This window comes from Danio aesculapii, chromosome 25 (assembly GCF_903798145.1).
Source record: "Danio aesculapii chromosome 25, fDanAes4.1, whole genome shotgun sequence".
Lineage (NCBI taxonomy): Eukaryota > Metazoa > Chordata > Actinopteri > Cypriniformes > Danionidae > Danio > Danio aesculapii.
In genome coordinates, this window is record NC_079459.1 from 21964820 (window position 1) to 21982573 (window position 17754).

The following is a 17754-nucleotide window of genomic DNA, read 5'->3' on the forward strand; positions in this document are numbered from 1 at the left end:
CTCACTCGGAGCAGTGAGAATAAAACTGGAGGGGTGAAATTGGTGCCGTGACCTAGATGAGAATAAGCTTTAGTAGCGTTGCAAGTAGTAGCTCTGAAAGTAAATCTCATTTCTCTGGTCTAAAAAAGGTGTTCTACTGACTGATGCCAAACACTGTAGTCTTTAGCGTACTTGCTAATGCACAAAGAGGCATTGATTTGAATCTTATTCCGAGCAGTGTGAGTAAAACTGGAGGGGTGATATTGGTGCTGTGACCCAGATGAGAATGAGCTTTAGTAGTAGTAGCTCTGGAAGTAAATCTCATTCCCATGGTATAAAAGGGTGTACTAGTTACTGCTGCTGGAGACTGTGGTCTTTAGCATACTTGCTAATGAACAGAGAGGCACTGATTCGAATCTCACTCGGAGCGGTGCGAGTACAACTAGAGGGGTGACATTGGTGCCATGACCCGAATAATAATGAGCTTTAGTAGCTTAGCAAGTAGAAGCTCTGCAAGTACATTTCACTCCCCTGACCTAAAAAAGGTGTACTAGTAACTGGTGCTAGAGACTGTTGTCTTTAGCGTACTTGCTAATGCACCAAGAGGGACTGATTCGAATCTCACTCAGAACAATGTGAGTAAAACTGGAGGGGTGACATTGGTGCCGTGACCAGGATGAGAATAAGCTTTAGTAGTGAAGCAAGTAGTAGTTCAGCGAGTAAATTTTACTCCCCTGACCTAAAAAAGGTGTACTAGTAACTGGTGCTAGAGACTGTGGTCTTTAACATACTTGCCAATGCACAAACAAGCACTGAATTGTAAAACTGAAGGGGTAACTTTGGTGACATGACCTAGATGAGAAGGCGCTTTAGCAGAATAGCAAATAGTAGCACTGTTAATAAATCTCAATCCTTTGGTTTAAAAAAAGTGTACTGATGACTAATGCGTACTTGCTTTACGCCTTTAGCGTACTTGCTAATGCACAAAGAGGCAATGATTCGAATCTCACTCGGAGCACTGTGAGTAAAACTGGAGGGGTGACATTGGTGCCGTGACCCGGATGAGAATAAGCTTTAGTTGCGTAGCAAGTAGTAGCTCTGTAAGTAAATCTCACTCCCCTGGGCTAAAAAAGGTGTACTAGTAACTGGTGTTAGAGAATAAGGTCTTTAGTATTCTTGCTAATGTGCAAAGAGGCACTGATTCGAATCTCACTCGGAGCATTGTGAGTAAAACTGAAGGGGTGGCATTGGTGCCATGACCCGGATGAGAAGGAGCTTTAGTAGCATAGCAAGTAGTAGCTCTGTGAGTAAATCTCACAGCCTTGGCCTAAAAAAGGTGTACTAGTAACTGGTGCTTGAGACTGTGGTCTTTAGCCTACTTGCTAATGCATAATCTGCCACTTAAAGTGGTGTGAGTATAACTAGAGGGGTGACAATGGTGCAGTGACCCAGATGAGAGACGTTTAGTAACCTAGCAACTAGCTGTGTAAGTAAATCTCACTCTCCTGCTCTAGAAATGTGCACTAGCGTAGTGTCCTTGTTAACGTACCTATACAAGAAACGGCAGTTTAAATTTTGACTGAAGTAGTGTAAGCAGAATCAGAGGGGTTATATGAGTCCTGTAGTGAATTCTCACTATAACAACACAAAGGCACATTCAGATACCTGCTAACATAGTAAACAATAGCTCACCTGTTTTTACCCATAACCTTTCAGTTACATTACAGGCCAGAGTAGAACTGTCAGTTGGAGAGGTGCTCAGTTCAGTCATGGTACTTCCAGAGGTAGAAACAGTGGTGGTTTGAGGAGTCGTCGTCGTTGTCGTAGTTGCCAACGTGGTTGTGGGGGGTTTGGTAGTTGTTGGTGCTACTTTTGTGGTTGTGGTTGTAGTAGTTGTCGTAGTGGTGGTGGTAGTAGTCGTTGTTGGTGGTTCTGTCTCGGTTGTTGTGGTTTGGGTGGTTGTTGTAGTCGGCATGGTTGTTTCGACCTCTTTCACCATGACGACCGCAGTGGGTGGAGTCACAGTCATGGATGTCACAGTTAAGGGCGTGACAGTCGTGGTGGTCACTGTGGTGAGTTGGAGACTGTCGCTGGTCACAGTGTGAGAGTTGCTTTGTAGTGTAGTAGCAGATGAACCATTTTCAGGTCTTTCAGGTGAGGTGGCGTTAGAAGCAGAAATGGAGGCTGAAGAGGTCACATTGTCTGTGAGGGTGGCGTCTGTCTCTGCCACAGTCGTGAAAGAGGAGCCCGGGGCAGTTGGTAGATCAGGGTTCCTGGGGAATTCACTGAAAGTCTCGTCTGAAAGCAGAGAAGGTTTTGCGTGAGGGAAGTGAGATTGAGGACACGCATGATGCTCGCTGATGGTGAGGAATGACACATAGGACATGTGGGAGAGGACGGATGTAGCTAGGGGGATTATTCAGTGACAGGACTTGTTGAAGTGTGTAATTTTTTGCACCACTTGCATCATGAAACAGAATATAACAATATCTTGGATTTGATTTTTCTATTGCCCGGACAAGCTCATTCAGTGCCGGGATGTGTGATCTATGAGAGCATCATAATTATTGTTTTAATGCACAAGATGAGTGTTATTGAGTATGTAAGCCACTTTAGAAAACACAAACATGGCTTGATAGTCCACAGATATTCACTGCTTAATAAAACCTATCATTTAAAATAACAGTGTAATTCAAGTGTAAATATTATTTATTATTATATCATAAAATGCAAATGTAAAAGGCTTGTATCCAACCCAGGCTTATTCTGAAAACGTACTACTATATACATTTCTGGAGAGTGCCAAATACATGCCAGGAGCTATGTTTTTTTGCAGTTTTTGTTTTCGATAAATCCACCAGAGGTCGCTGTGTACACTTTTTCAGATCTCACGATTTCACGATTTCAGATCACGATCTCAAATTTCTCTCACGAGTGCCATTCACACCTGCAGTTCTCACGTAAATCCACCAGAGGCTGCTGTCAACTGACTGACTGACCCACCCTCCTCCTTCCCCAAACCCAACCAATAGTGTTTTCGAAAGCACAGATTGACCCGCCCACCCACTTCCCTAAACTCAACCAACAGATTTAAGAAGCAATCCAGAAAAGGAAATATCCCTCGCCTGATTTTTACTGCGTTTCCAGATTTTACCATATTCTCACACTGTTATTTACTTGGTTTTTTTTTTTTGTTTGGTTGTTTTTATTTGTTTTTGTCTTACCTGCTTTCTGGAACCATTTATTACTGGACAACGCTGTTGTTCTAGTACACTTCTCTTTGTGTCTCAAGTCTGCTGACGTACATGGTGAGCTACTGGACAAACAGCGTGAAAGCCGTTCATTTGGAGGTAAGCGGTCAGCTGGTAAGCGCGAAAAGGAATGGCGTCATACCACCCCTTGGTGTTCATTTTAAAAACTAAATGCAGCCATATGTACTTCTGGCTACATAATTCACAGTCTCCAGAAATGTATATAGGGCTACATTTTCAGAATGAGCCTGTGTTGCTTGTATCACACAGGCTAGAGTGAAATCGCAAATGGGATATTGATTTTATATAAAGGTTTATTAAACAAAAAGCTACATTTTTGAATGTTACACGTTTATTGAGTTTTATTTTAGACACAATATGTTTTTTTTTTGTTCTGCTTCGCTAAGCCATAGCAGAATATTTGTGCTTCAACCATGCCGAATGAATCATGAAAAAAATCTGCTTTGATCAATCTTACACGCCACTAATTCTGTCAAATTTGAGATGTGCAAAAACATACACACTTCAACTTTAAAGTCAACATGAAATCACTACACCTAAAAAAACTACAGTTCAAATGTCTTGGGTTAGTAAAATGTTAGTAAAAAAACTTTTTATCAAGACTTCATTTATTTGACTACAAATACAGCATTTTTTTTGTTTCAAAGTTTTAAAATGTTTTCTATTATTACATAATTATGAAATGTAATTTATTCTAGTTTCAGATGATCACATGATCCTTTAGAAATCATTCAAATAGACTGACTTGACACGCAAGAAACATTTATAATTATCATCAACTATGAAATATAATTATCGTGTTCCTTTTTAGAAACACTTTATTAAGTATTGGATTATTTACAAACCAGTTATTCAAGAATTTTTTAAGATCATTCATAATGCATAAGTGAATGACTAATAAACTATTCAAATCAACATTTATATATTATTATTATTCAGGCATATATTATTGGTTATTTTGTATGCTTTATTAACTCGACTTCATCCAGTTTTGTGACCTAATCTACCCTCAAAAACATATTTTGTTTTGCTTGTTCAAACTACTTATTTAAAATGAGCTAAAACAACACAATTCTTGAGATTTCATTGGGACAACTCAATTTTTAATGTTCAATCCACATAAATTTGTTAAAAGTGTTAAGTTAACTTAATTTGTGTTGGGACAACATGAATGAATTGTGTGGAACCCTGCATTTTTTACAGTGTAGAGTGCAATGTTATCTAAAAAGTAAAATACCTGTAAAGTTTAAACATTGCTAAATAACAGGAGTGTCAAAATATACATTAAATTGGATAAAACAACAACAATATAATTATGTGACAATATATTATGATTTCAGTGATATATTATGATTATATCAAGATTTCAATGTTATTTAGCAATGTTTTAACTCTACAGTAATCTTATTGTTGTTAAATAAGATTGCAGAGATCTATTGTTCATTTGATACTGAGCCTTTGTCATTTAGAAGGGATTTACAAAGCATAAATAGTCCTAAGTTTAGGTCATAAAACTGGATGAAGTTAACTTAATAAAGCATTTATTAACATACAAATTAACTTTTAATATATGCCTGAATAATAAGAAGTAAAAATGTTGATTTGAATAGTTTATTAATCATTTACTTATGCATTCTGAAAGATCTTAGAAAACCACCAACTATTCTAAAATAACTAGTTTGTAAATAATGCAATACTTCATTTAGTAATGAAACATTAATCATTAACAAAGTATGAAAACACAATCATTAGGCACATCATCCATGTGCTTAGAAGTCAAGAATACAGCATTTATGGCTGTAGTTATAAACTGCTTACTAACATCTATTAATGTAGTTAATACTTAACAAATAAAGAATTAACAGCTTGCTAATGCTTAACAAATGTTTCATAGTGTGTAATTATAAAGTGTTACCAAAAGTCTAACATTTCACAATCCTGAAATTGTGAAAGAATTCTACATTTTTAATCACTGAAATACTATTTTACTCAAACACATCTGTTATGCATGTAAAACGGGCTAAGAATGCGATTTCATGTTGACTCTACATTGATTAATGTAAAAAAAAATGTTAATCATGATGAAACCACCAAACACAATGACCTTGAAAATGATGAGGCGAGGATGATGATGATGATGAACAAATGGTGAAGATGACGACAACATCAAATCACACCTGAAAAGAAACTCTTATTTAAAAAAACAAAAACATTGACTTTAATAAACAGCCTTCACTCTGCACCTTCCAATCTAACAGTACCTGAGCTAGTGGTCAAGACACTGTTGATTTTCTCTGCCGGGGACAGTGGATTTGGCACTCTGACGGCCAGCTCCCCTGGGGACTTTTGATTGGTGCGATTGTCACTGTTGCCGGGTAGGGAGGGCAGAGAATGAGTTTCTGCAACCTGCAGGGTTTGCACTGAGGCGAACACAGGCTGCTCCCTTGTGCTTTCTGCCCTCTCTGGTGAGGAGTGGAACTGCAAGGCCAAATCCTCACCCTCCAGCAATGATGAAGAAACTGTGGTGTTTGGGGCTCCGGTTGGATCCTGCGAAGGGCTGAAGGCTTGTCCTGATGCCTCGAGCCTTGCTTCATCTGATGATGAAAAAAATAGAGATGTCATGGTGTGAAATAATCAACATGCAGAAGAGAAAATTTGTTATATGTTGAGCCAAGAATTTTAATACGAGACGACGTTAGAGGCAGCGGCATTAGGCTTGTGACAAACACTGTTTTTTTAATCAGAATTAATGATAATGCGCTGTATTAAATTCCTCTGAGACACATGAGAAATGGTGGGGAAAGGCTGATAAATTGCTTTTCTGCTTACATGTGCTGTCTTTTAAGGATGTATCCTAATGGCTATGGAATATAATTTGGACAGATTTGGAACAATGTGTTTGCTGTTAGCTTCTCAATAAGATAACAGCTCAAAATTACACAATTAGAGTGGAGGTTTTTTGTAGAGGTGCTTTTTCGTATTTTAACCATTCATTTACTTGACAAGGATTTTGGGGCCTTTGAATTGCAAATGGGTTTTGAAATGTAACAGCAAAAATGCTCAGCTTATGATTTCATTTGTGAAGCCATGATTTTAAATACTCAATGGTATTAGAGGCAGGCGGCATTAGGCTTGTGACACACACCGTTATTTAATCAGCATTAATGAGAACGCGCTGTATTAAATTGCTCTGAGACAGAAATGGAGGGAGAAGGCTAATAAGTTGCTTTTCTGCTTACATGTGCTGTCTTTTAAGGATGCATCCTCATTGCTATGGAATATGATTTGCACAGATTTGGAACGAAGTGATTTGGTGCAGTTTTCGATTCATATCAACAGTTTGCTGTTGGCTTCACAATAAGATAACAGCACAAAATTACACGATAAAAGTGAAGAGGTGTTTTCGCAACAATATTCAACTAAAAACTTTTTTTAATATTTTACCTATTCATTTACATGACAAGGGTTTTTGGGCCTTTGAATTACAAATCGGTTTTGAAATCTAAAAGCAAAACTTCTCAGCTTATGATTTCATTTGTGAAGCCAGGATTTTAAATACTCAATGCTATTAGAGGCAGGCGGCATTAGGCTTGTGACACACACCGTTATTTAAGCAGCATTAATGAGAATGCGCTTCATTAAATTTCTTTGACACAGAAATGGAGGGAAAAGGCTAATAAGTTGCTTTTCTGCTTACATGTGCTGTCTTTTAAGGATGCATCCTAATTGCTATGGAATATGAGAGACAGATATAGAACATTGTGTGTTAGTGGTCAGTTTGCGATTCATTTCAATGCTGCATTTTTCTATACAATATAGTACGCTAAAATCAGTATGCCAGCGAGTACTACTTCCGAATTCATAGAATACGAAAAACAGTATGTAAGAAGTACCCGGATGACCTACTACTTCTGAAGTGTACATCAGATGGACGCTACACTATCCCATGATGCACCGCAAGAGACTTCATGAATGGGAGTGAAGCGACGCAACTGACACGGGTAGATCATGTGATGCTGACAAAATGGTGGATGTAGTACGTCCGAGTTCCATTCATACTACTCACATTCATACTGTAAAGAACGTACTTTTCTAACAGCCGAGTACGTTTAAATTCAAATGCAGTACCTACTGAGTAGTAGGTGACTTCGGACACAGCCTAAGAGTTTGATGTTAGCATCTTGCTAAGCTAACCGCACAAAGACTGAACTGGCGTTTACACAACTGTTTTCATCTAAAACCAACACTTTTTTTTGTCTTTAACCATTCATCTACATGACAATGCTTTTTGAATTGCAAATGGGTTTTGAAATCTAAAAGCAAAAATGCTCAGCTCATGATTTCATTTGTGAAGCCAAGATTTTAAATTTCAAATGCAGTACTTTACAGAGTAGTAGGCCAATTCGGACACGGCCCAAGAGTTTGATGTTAGTATCTTGCTAAGCTAACCACACATTTCACAATAAGAGTGAAGAGATACTTTTTTGGTATTCTACCTATTCATTTACATGACAAGTGTTTTCGAGACTTTAAATTGCAAATGGGTTTCAAAATCTAGAAAAATAGGCTAAGCGTATGATTTCATTTGCGAAGCCAAGATTTTAAATACTCAGTGGTATTAGAGGCAGCAGTATTAGGCTTGTGACACACCGTTATTTAATCAGCATTAATGATAATGCGCTGTATTAAATTGCTCTCAAGATATTTGAGACAGAGAAGAAATGGAGGGAAAATGCTAAATAGTAGCTTTTCTGCATACATAGCATGTCTTTTAAAGGCACATCATAAGTGCTATAGATTATAAAAAAGACTGATTTGAACCATTGTATCAAGAGTCTTAATGTGTCATCTTGCTAAGCTAGCAGCACAACACAACACTTTTATAATAAGAGTGAAGAGGTGTTTAAGCAACTATTTTCAACTAAAAACTTTTTTTAGGTATTTGGCTATTCCTTACAAACCTTTGAAAATGGGTTTAGAAATAAAAAAAAGTAATATGATTAGACTTGTGACACACACTGTTTAATTCAATGATAATGTCCATGTATTAAACTGCTGAGGAGAAATGGAAAGGAAAGAAACTTGATGAATTACATTTCTGCCTACATATGCTGTCTTTTAAGGGAGCATCAGAACAGCCATGCCATATTTTAAATGACAGATTTGTAACAATGTTATTTGGGGCTCAGTTCACAATTGATTCCAAGAGTTTATTGTTGCTAACTTAAACTATTGCTAAACTTATGCTATTGTTAGCAACTTGCTAAGCTACTTGTTCAGTGTGACGTTGCACAAAGCGCCTTCTGGGTCCAACGCCATATCAAACTGTATGGGAAGGCTCACCAAATGGTAATAATAAACGTTTACAATGCGATGTAATCATGATTGCAATATTTATATCCATGTTAGGCATGATATCAGATGGCCAGAAAGTGATGAATTTTTAAAACATTGTTAAAATATTAGTGTCTGTGATGCAGCAAGTCCAGAGACTGATGTGTACTTCACGATTTTATATAAAATTCACCAAAAAGTGGTCATAAACGAATTTTCTCAATTCAAATGAGCAGAGGCTTGGACCCAGAAACAGTATTTCTATACCTCATATACGTTACGACTTAACAAACAGGTAAGAGTGAAGAGGTCCATAGGTTTTTGTGATTTGAAATCGCAAACCTTGTTTGTACACACATATACTGTTTACTATAAATAAAAAATACTTTAAAATATATTTTTAAGAAATCACAATGATCAAAAAATATAACTAATGGTTCATGACGTGCATTGAAAAGTAACTTATATTGTAAAAAATTATTAAAATGTTCTCATGACCAAACATCTAAACATTTGATTTTTCTGAAAAGAACAGAATGATCACTTCAAGATAAATCAATATATATTAATTATCACAGATTATGTCTCAAAGATATCGAAATATCTTTAAACTGAAATATTTTTGTAAAATAAAGATGTTTCCCATACCTTGAGCAAATAGTTTCTTACCCTATTGACGAACACATTATCTCATTTATACTTTAAACAAGAAATGAAAATACCCCATTTCAATATATTCTCTGACAAGTTTCAATATCACACCATTGTGTACAATTGCAATAAATAATATATCTTTTGTTTTAATAATTTTGACAATTTACTGTAAACCAGCACTTTAGCTTAGGTTAGCTTTAGGTTAGATTTAGCTTACTTAAAGTTTCCAAAATGAAAATCACAGCAGATCCTTTCTCGATTACCATCCACTGCTGATGGAGTCGTTCAGAGATGATTAATATCATGATTAATCGACCTTTACAGCTCTTTACTTTATTTTTATCTTGGGGAACATAACATGGACGGAGTCATACAATATAGTGACTTGTGGACATTAATCATAAATCATTTAGCTGGTGGACCGAATTAGAAATGTGCAGGGTTTGCTTGGGTGCTGCGAGCTCTTTCTCATCTTTTACTGTGTTCCTTGTGAGCAGCCTAAAGCTTAAGTGCTTTTCTAGAGGTTTAATTAGCAAGCCGAAACACTTGCTGTATATATGAGAGTGAGCTGATATATAAACACACAACATAAACATAATGTGACAAATTACATCTGCTCTAAAGGATTCAAAACTGCTACTGAACTTCACGCTAGACAGAATGCGTAAATTACTTTGAGAATACATCTCTTCATAACAACACAAAATCTTTTTTTCTTCCTACAGTATGCTTAATATAATGCACTGACCACAAAACAGTGCTCATGTTTATGTTTAATGTGGATACAAACACTGAATACCAATATACAACATGAAAAATACCTGGACGGATGGAAGAATCAATGATCAAAGGGTGGGTGGACAATACTGTATTTGGATAGATAGGCAGATGGATGGATGGATCAGATGAACAGATGATAAATGGATGGACAGTCAAACAGGCAGAGGGATAATGGCTAGATGGACAGACGGATGGGTGGATAGATAAATGATCAATGAACAGACAAATGATGGATGGATGGATGGATGGATAGATGAACAAATGGATGGATGGATGGATGGATGGATGATGGATGGATCGATAAACAGATGATAAATGGATGGACAGTCAAACAGGCAGAAGGAAAATGGCTAGATGGACAGACGGATGGGTGGATGGATAAATGATCAATGAATGGACAAATGAGGCATGGATGGATGAATGGATGGACAAACAAATGAATGATGGATAATATAGCCGTACAGGCATAGATAGATAGATAGATAGATAGATAGATAGATAGATAGATAGATAGATAGATAGATAGATAGATAGATAGATAGATAGATAGATAGATAGATAGATAGATAGATAGATAGATAGATAGATAGATAGATAGATAGATAAACGGACGGATGGATGGATAGATAGATAGATAGATAGATAGATAGATAGATAGATAGATAGATAGATAGATAGATAGATAGATAGATAGATAGATAGATAGATAGATAGATAGATAGATAGATAGATAGATAGATAGATAGATAGATAGATAGATAGATAGATAGATAGATAGATGGACAAATGGATGGATGGATGGACAAATGGATGGATGGACAAATGGATGGATCGATGAACAGATGATAAATGGATGGACAGTCAAACAGGCAGAAGGAAAATGGCTAGATGGACAGATGGATGGGTGGATAAATACATGATCAATGAATGGACAAATGAGGGATGGATGGATGAATGGATGGACAAACAAATGAATGATAGATAATATAGCCGTACAGGCATAGATAGATAGATAGATGGATGGATGGATGGATGGATGGATGGATGGATGGATGGATGGATGGATAGATGGATGGATAGATGGATGGATGGATAATGACTGGGTGGACAAACGAATGAATGGAGAGATGGAAAGACGAATGACAGACAGACAGAACTGATAAGGCCATTTGACTTAATAGGATGTTCTGACATGGAAAAATAAGATGCTAATTAAAGATGGATTTTATGTTGAATGTGTGTGCGTGCAGGTTTCGTAAGCGGTCACGTTGAAATTCCTCTCCTCCAACAGAAAGCCACCTGCTCTGACAGTTCGAGCATATGGGATTGTCCTGATTAACAGGCAGCAAGAGAGAAGATGAGATGTCGTGTGAAGGGGCTCTGGCTGTACATCCAACCCATCGGCCTAATGACTGCACTTCCTGTGAACGCGCTCTGGACAGTTAAACACACTTGCAGCCGTCCCAGGAAAATTTATGTCCCCCGTAATGGGTCACGTGATTTGGGTCAGTGAGCTGAGCCAATCAAACTCTCCTGCTTGGCAGAATGGAACAAGTGGATTGGAAGTCCAAGCAATAGATGCCAAGAGTTTCTCTCCCTAATGCATGGCCTGGTCTCAATCAGGTCCAGTTGCTACAGCATATTGTTCTATAAATGGGAGCTTTCTAATCAATGATGTCAAGTGTTAAAAATTAAGGGCATTTTTTATACTCTTGGAGCGAGCCCTTGTTCTCTTTTAATGTAACTAGAGATTGGAGAGCGAGAGATGGACCTTCTCCATTATGAGGACAGGTGGTGAAGGGGGCTGATGGGTAACTGGCCAAAGCCATCCAAGCCCATGAGGGAGTATATGGGGAACCAAAGGATGGAGTCACACCATTCCAGCAGGACAGATCCGTGTCCGCTGTCTATTCATAGATTCCATCTGCTTTTGTTGCATCTTGTTGTGGCATTGCGACGGTAACAGCACTACATCTGTTTGTCATACTGAAAATAATATTTATTTCTTATAAAAGTTAGTTCACGCTAAAACTACAAATTTGTATTTCCAAACCCACATGAACAGGTAAATTGTTGGATGTTTTGAATCCTTTTTTTAATAAACTAAACGGAACAAGCTCCAAAATGGCAAAAAAAAAAATAATAATAAAATCACAAAATACAATAAAAACTGCACAAATGTGTAGCCTAAGGCCCAATCTCAATTCTACCCCTTAGCCCTTCCCCTTGCCAGTTCTTAGCCCTGTCCCAATTCTCTTTAGCTTGAAGGCATAGGGCTAATGGGAAGGGGTGAATAGCCCTTCGAACAACTCGAAACCAAGGGGTAAGAAAATTTCCCAGAATACACCAGCTACAACAGCAGGATCCCAGCAGCCGAAAGTAAGGAGATCCACAAATTAGTATTCTTTGTCATTATTATGAATTTTTACAACAAACAAGCATATGTTTTAATATATTCATAACCGCGTTCATCTTTTACCATAATGCTTTAAATGAAAAAAAAACGCTACGAATAAAAAACGCTAAATTTCGTGATCTATAATCCATAATCATAACTCCTGTATAGCAGTCCCACAACATTCTGACTCTCGATGACACTCAAATACTGTCAGTAATGTCTAGTGGTTGAGAATGAGCTTTTTACAGTGTCTGCTATAATGTTAATGTTGTTTTTTGTGTGTTTATATAAATGAATATGGTCACTGTGTAAATGCGCAGTACAGTTATGATCTTATTGCCACATTATGTTGTTATGATAACATATTATATGCCTTCAGTGATTTCCTGAAGATAAATACCAAAAAATAACACAACTAGGATAACTACAGCAGTCACGATTGTCTGATCTCATATGAAGCAAGAGATCGCGAGATTCTTAGGGGTAAATATTAAAGCTCTTCCCCTACACTCTTGGTTTTAAGGGCCAAGGGAAAGGGGTAGGGGTACAAAAATAGAATTGGGATTGGGCCTAAGTATTCTAAGGCCAACTATATTTGCATGTGGGGGAGGGGGGAACTTGTTATTCCACAAAATGTGAATTTAATCAGTAATTTGCTGAAGGTTTAGGTAATAATGTCCAGTAAACCTAGCAATATTTAACAAACTATGTGAAACTAAGTTGTTCTTCAAAAAGTAAAATGAATAATGTCCAGCTTGTAAATAAATTGGTTATAAATAAATTAGTTTGAACTAAAATAACTCCCTGAAACCTAAGATTAATAATGTCTCATTTGTAAAAACAAATAGGTTATGAATGCACCAAGTTGAGTCAAGACGAACTTTAAGGTTGTTGCACACAGAATTCGAAATTTTCGTCCATAATTTTTGCACTTAAAAAAATTAATTAAATAAAAATAGATTTGATTAAAATTGCATTGACACACTGCCTACGAAACTTTCATTCATCATAAAAAAAATTCAAACTAGGTTGGATTTTTTCCATTTTTCGGATTTTAAAAAGCACTTTGAGGGGTGTTTTGACAGTTCAGGGCGACTGAGCGAAAAGCTAAATACAGCATGCATCACATGATTACTTTATGACAAACACAGTGCATAATATAAGACAGAATGACAAAGTGGAACACCCACAATGAAAAAACAAACAAACAGGAAAGCGTGGACGAGTGGAATGTCTGCCGCTCCAGAAGCATTAATAGACGAAATAATATGAAAGAAAAACAGCACATCAGTAATATGGGAATATTGTGGTTTTAAAGTCACAGACACCGAACAAAAACAGGTCATTTGTACAAGCTGTCGTGGAATTGTTCCCACAGCTTGAGGAAATACAACAACCAGCACCTTAAAAAGCACAACAGGTGGCCATATGAGGAGTGTCTTATGAGTATTGCCAATGACACTCAATCTAGTAAATGTTGGAGTCAGTTAATATGTTTTCAGTGTCTTTTTTTAACTAACACTCACTGTAAGAAGAATCTAGGATACATATTATTGAGCTGAATCTTGACTATAAAATTAAAATCACAATCGTATGATCTGTGCGAAAAATCGCAATTAGATATTTTCCCCAAATCGCACAGCCCTAGTGTGTGTGTCCATACATTTGACACACTGCTTTAGTACATTGCTCTGACACGTCAAACCGGCTGCCATCTATTATAATGTCTGTAGGCACTGCCAGTCTCTGTTGCAGATTTATTTCCGTACGTAAACATGTGAAGTAGCTGTTATTCACAGACGATCTCATGTCTGTTATTCGCAGACAATGTTGTTCTGTTGGCTTCATCGAACATGGACCTTCAGCATGCTCTGGGGCAGTTTGCTGCCAAGTGTGACACGGATGGGATGAGAATCAGCCCCTCCAAGTCTGAGGCCATGGTGCTCCACCGGAAAAAGGTGGTTTGCCACCTCCAGGTTGGGGGAAAGTCCTTACCCCAGGTGGAAGAGTTCAAGTATTTTGGGGTTTTGTTAACGAGTGAGGGAGGGATGGAACATGAGATTGACAAGCAGATTGGTAAAGTGTCACAAGCAAAGTATCAAAATTTCACTGATTTCCTGAAATAAACTTTACATTTGGAGAAAATCCAGCATAGCTCTTTGATAAGGAGGAGAACTTTCCTTCCTCTCTATGTAGGCTAGTATTGGACAAACTGAATATGTAGCCCATTCCTCTTTCTTTTTCTACTTTGGAGAAGATTGGAGAACAATGTGTCAGTGCTTGAATTGACTATGAAATGTTTTCGTTTTTCGTAATGGATTAATTAATACACATCGGACTCAGTGTGCAAGGTTTGTGTACGTGACAAATATTTCGCATTTGAATACGAAAAAAAAACGCATACGAAAATGTCAGACTGTAGTGTGCAAAGACTTTTATTGTCATTTCGCTACATGTGTAGACATACAGTGGAAGGAAATGTGTCTTGCAGGGCCACGGTGCTACATAAATAAGCATAATCAGAAATATTAACTCAGCACTGAACGTAAGAGTTATTTTAAACCTATACATAACTAACATACCCGAGCGGTAATCTAACTATACCAACTATACATATAAATACTTACTTAACATGATCTTGATTTTAAGCAAAAAAAAAATCTTGATCCACATTTTAGCCAGAATCGTGCAGCCCTACTTGTTATGTCCAGTTCCCATTCACTATAGCTGCATAAAAAACAACAGTATATAATTAAAATCTCAAACTGTGCTCCATAGAGTAAATAAAGTGGAACGACTTCAGAGCACGTAATTTATGACAGAGAATTGAGTGAACTGTCACTCTATGAAGTGTTGCACTATAAATCTAAAGACTGTCTTAAAAAAACAAAGATGTAATCACATTTCGGTAAACCTGTGGCATATTTCATATTTGCAACATGATAAAATTATACAGCAAAGCAGATTAGGGTGTCTGTGTGCACTGAAGCAGATTAAATGCTTTGACATAGAATGGGATGTCATCCAAACAAACACCCATCAACCCTTTGGAAAGAAAGCAGTTTGAGCCTTGCATATCAACATTATTACACACTGACTGCAGACATCACACAGAAGTCTCAGCTTTGAAAGCATTAGTATCATGTACGGTTCTCGCATATGATATTATGGGCTCAAAAAAATGGGCTCAAGATTTTGTTATAAAATATATACTAAAATAAATGTTGGCTAAACTTAAAAAACATACCTGTATATTAAACCATCCATCCTCCATCCTGTATGTTATACTGTACAATGTACCTCGGTTTCCTTAAATTATAAACAACTTGTGTTTCTTCTCACACTAATTATGATTATGGGTCAGATGATAGATTAATAAAGTTATCTACACACAGTTCTTTGCACAAAAGAGTGTTGTGACCTCAAAAAACGTTTATCACCTGTAGTGTGTGTCTTTTAAACTAATACATTTTCACATTGTGGGAAACAAACCATGCAAGCAACTTGATGTCAAAATGACAACAAAAAACATGTGAAACAACATGTCAAAAATGCAAATCAATCTGATGTCAATTTGATGTATGTTAAAAGGTCATCAATTGACATCTAACATTGGCATCATAAAACATCAAAATCAATTACATGTCTGTCCTGTAATAAATTTCTATGTGCCAATTTTAGATGTCAATCTGATGTCATTTTAACATCAAGGTAGTTTAGATAGTTTACATATTGTAGGGATGCAAGATCCCAGGTAATTTTGTAATTGGAACTCAGATGAATAGATCAGGGTGGGGCCAAGCTCGAGCTTGGCTCACTCTTAGGAAAATTCCAAATGAAACAAACAATTACAAATGGCTTAAGATTGGCAATGAAAATTCTGAAAATGCAACCAGCAAAACCTGAGAAAAAAAGAAGAAAAACATTCCTTATATTATAATAATTTGATGCCATTACTTTGGTGGTCAAAAGGGCATCAATGTGTGGATGTCAATTGGACGTCAAGGTTTTGACATCAAATCGATTGGCAGTTTGGACACGTTTTTTGATGTTGTTTTGATTTCAAGGTGCCCTCTGGGTAGTTAGAGCTGTATAAGTAAACATTACATATCCAGCCGATTCGATTGTTATCACTCAATTGAATGGGCGTTATCAGTGATATCACCTGAAGTGGGGCAAGGAGAACCAGAGAGCTTGTATTGGTGCCGTGACCCAGATGAAAGTAAGGTTTGGGGTTGTCTTGTGACACTTGTAACTGTGGTCTTTAGCATCTTTGTTAGCTTGCCAATTTGAATCCTACTTGGAGCCAGGTGAGTAAAACAGGAGGGGTTGCATTGGTGCCGTGACCCGGATGATAGTAGTAAGGTTTAGGGTTGACACTCTTTAGTACTGATGTAGTGTTCTAGTGTTCGTGTTGCCCATGCCAGAGAGGTGCTATGACCAATATTTGCATGTGGGGGTTAAGAACTGTGCAAGTAAACCAAGCAGTGGACACTAGAGGCTTGTTAGCATGCCTCCTTAAATGTTTAAATTGCTGGTTCAAATCTCACTTAAACCCAGGCAAGGAGAATTTTCATGTATCATGATCCAATGGTAGTATCAGATAATAAAAACAATGTACTGAAGGATTACTTGGAACTCCAATGGTGTTTCAAAAATACCAGGGTATATGTGTAAATCACAACCCAGCCTTATTCTGAAAACGTAGTGCTATATACATTTCTGGAGAGTGCCAAATACGTCCCAGGAGGTGCAGTTTTTTTTTGCAGCTCTTGTTTTCCACCAGAAGTCGCTGTGTATGCTATTTGGGATTTCAAGTTTCTCTTGTGAGTGCCATTCCTGCCTGCTATTCTGGTGTAAATCCACCAGAGGCCGCTGTGTACAATTTATGACATCTCAAGTTTATCTCGTGAGTGCCATTCACGCCAGCTGTTCTCGTAAATCTACCAGAGGCCGCTGTCGACTGATTCAAGTCCGTCGACGTACGCTGCGAGCAACACAGGACAAACTGGTAATAGCGGAAAAGCCGTCCATACAAAAGGTAAGCGGTCAGCTGGTAAGCGTGAAAAGGAACAGCGTCATACTGCCCCGTAGCATTCGATTTAGAGACAAAATGCAGCCATACGTACCTCTGGCTACGTAATTAGTCTCCACAGATGTATATAGGGCTATGTTTCTAGAATGACCTATGTTGGAAAATCATTATATTAAAATGGTACATTTTTGTTTTCTTTTAAAAAGCTGTTTAGTACCATGTTCATTAATCATTAGAGGTTCAAAACACCAATTACGCCAGTCAGAGATGATATATTAATTACATCTAGTGCACAAGTCATA

At 37.3% G+C, this 17754-nt stretch overlaps 1 protein-coding gene across 3 annotated transcripts in view; it reads right to left on the reverse strand.

The window, feature by feature from the left end:
- kiaa1549la (KIAA1549-like a) overlaps nucleotides 1-17754 on the reverse strand; it is a 116425-nt gene that overhangs the window by 62174 nt on the left and 36497 nt on the right. For all 3 annotated transcript variants that reach the window (XM_056451902.1, XM_056451901.1, XM_056451900.1), the window contains exons 2-3: nucleotides 5513-5845; nucleotides 1672-2277 (exon numbers count right to left, since the gene is read on the reverse strand). In XM_056451902.1, the coding sequence (XP_056307877.1) occupies nucleotides 1672-2277; nucleotides 5513-5845 (939 nt within the window). The remainder of the gene's footprint in view (nucleotides 1-1671; nucleotides 2278-5512; nucleotides 5846-17754) is intronic.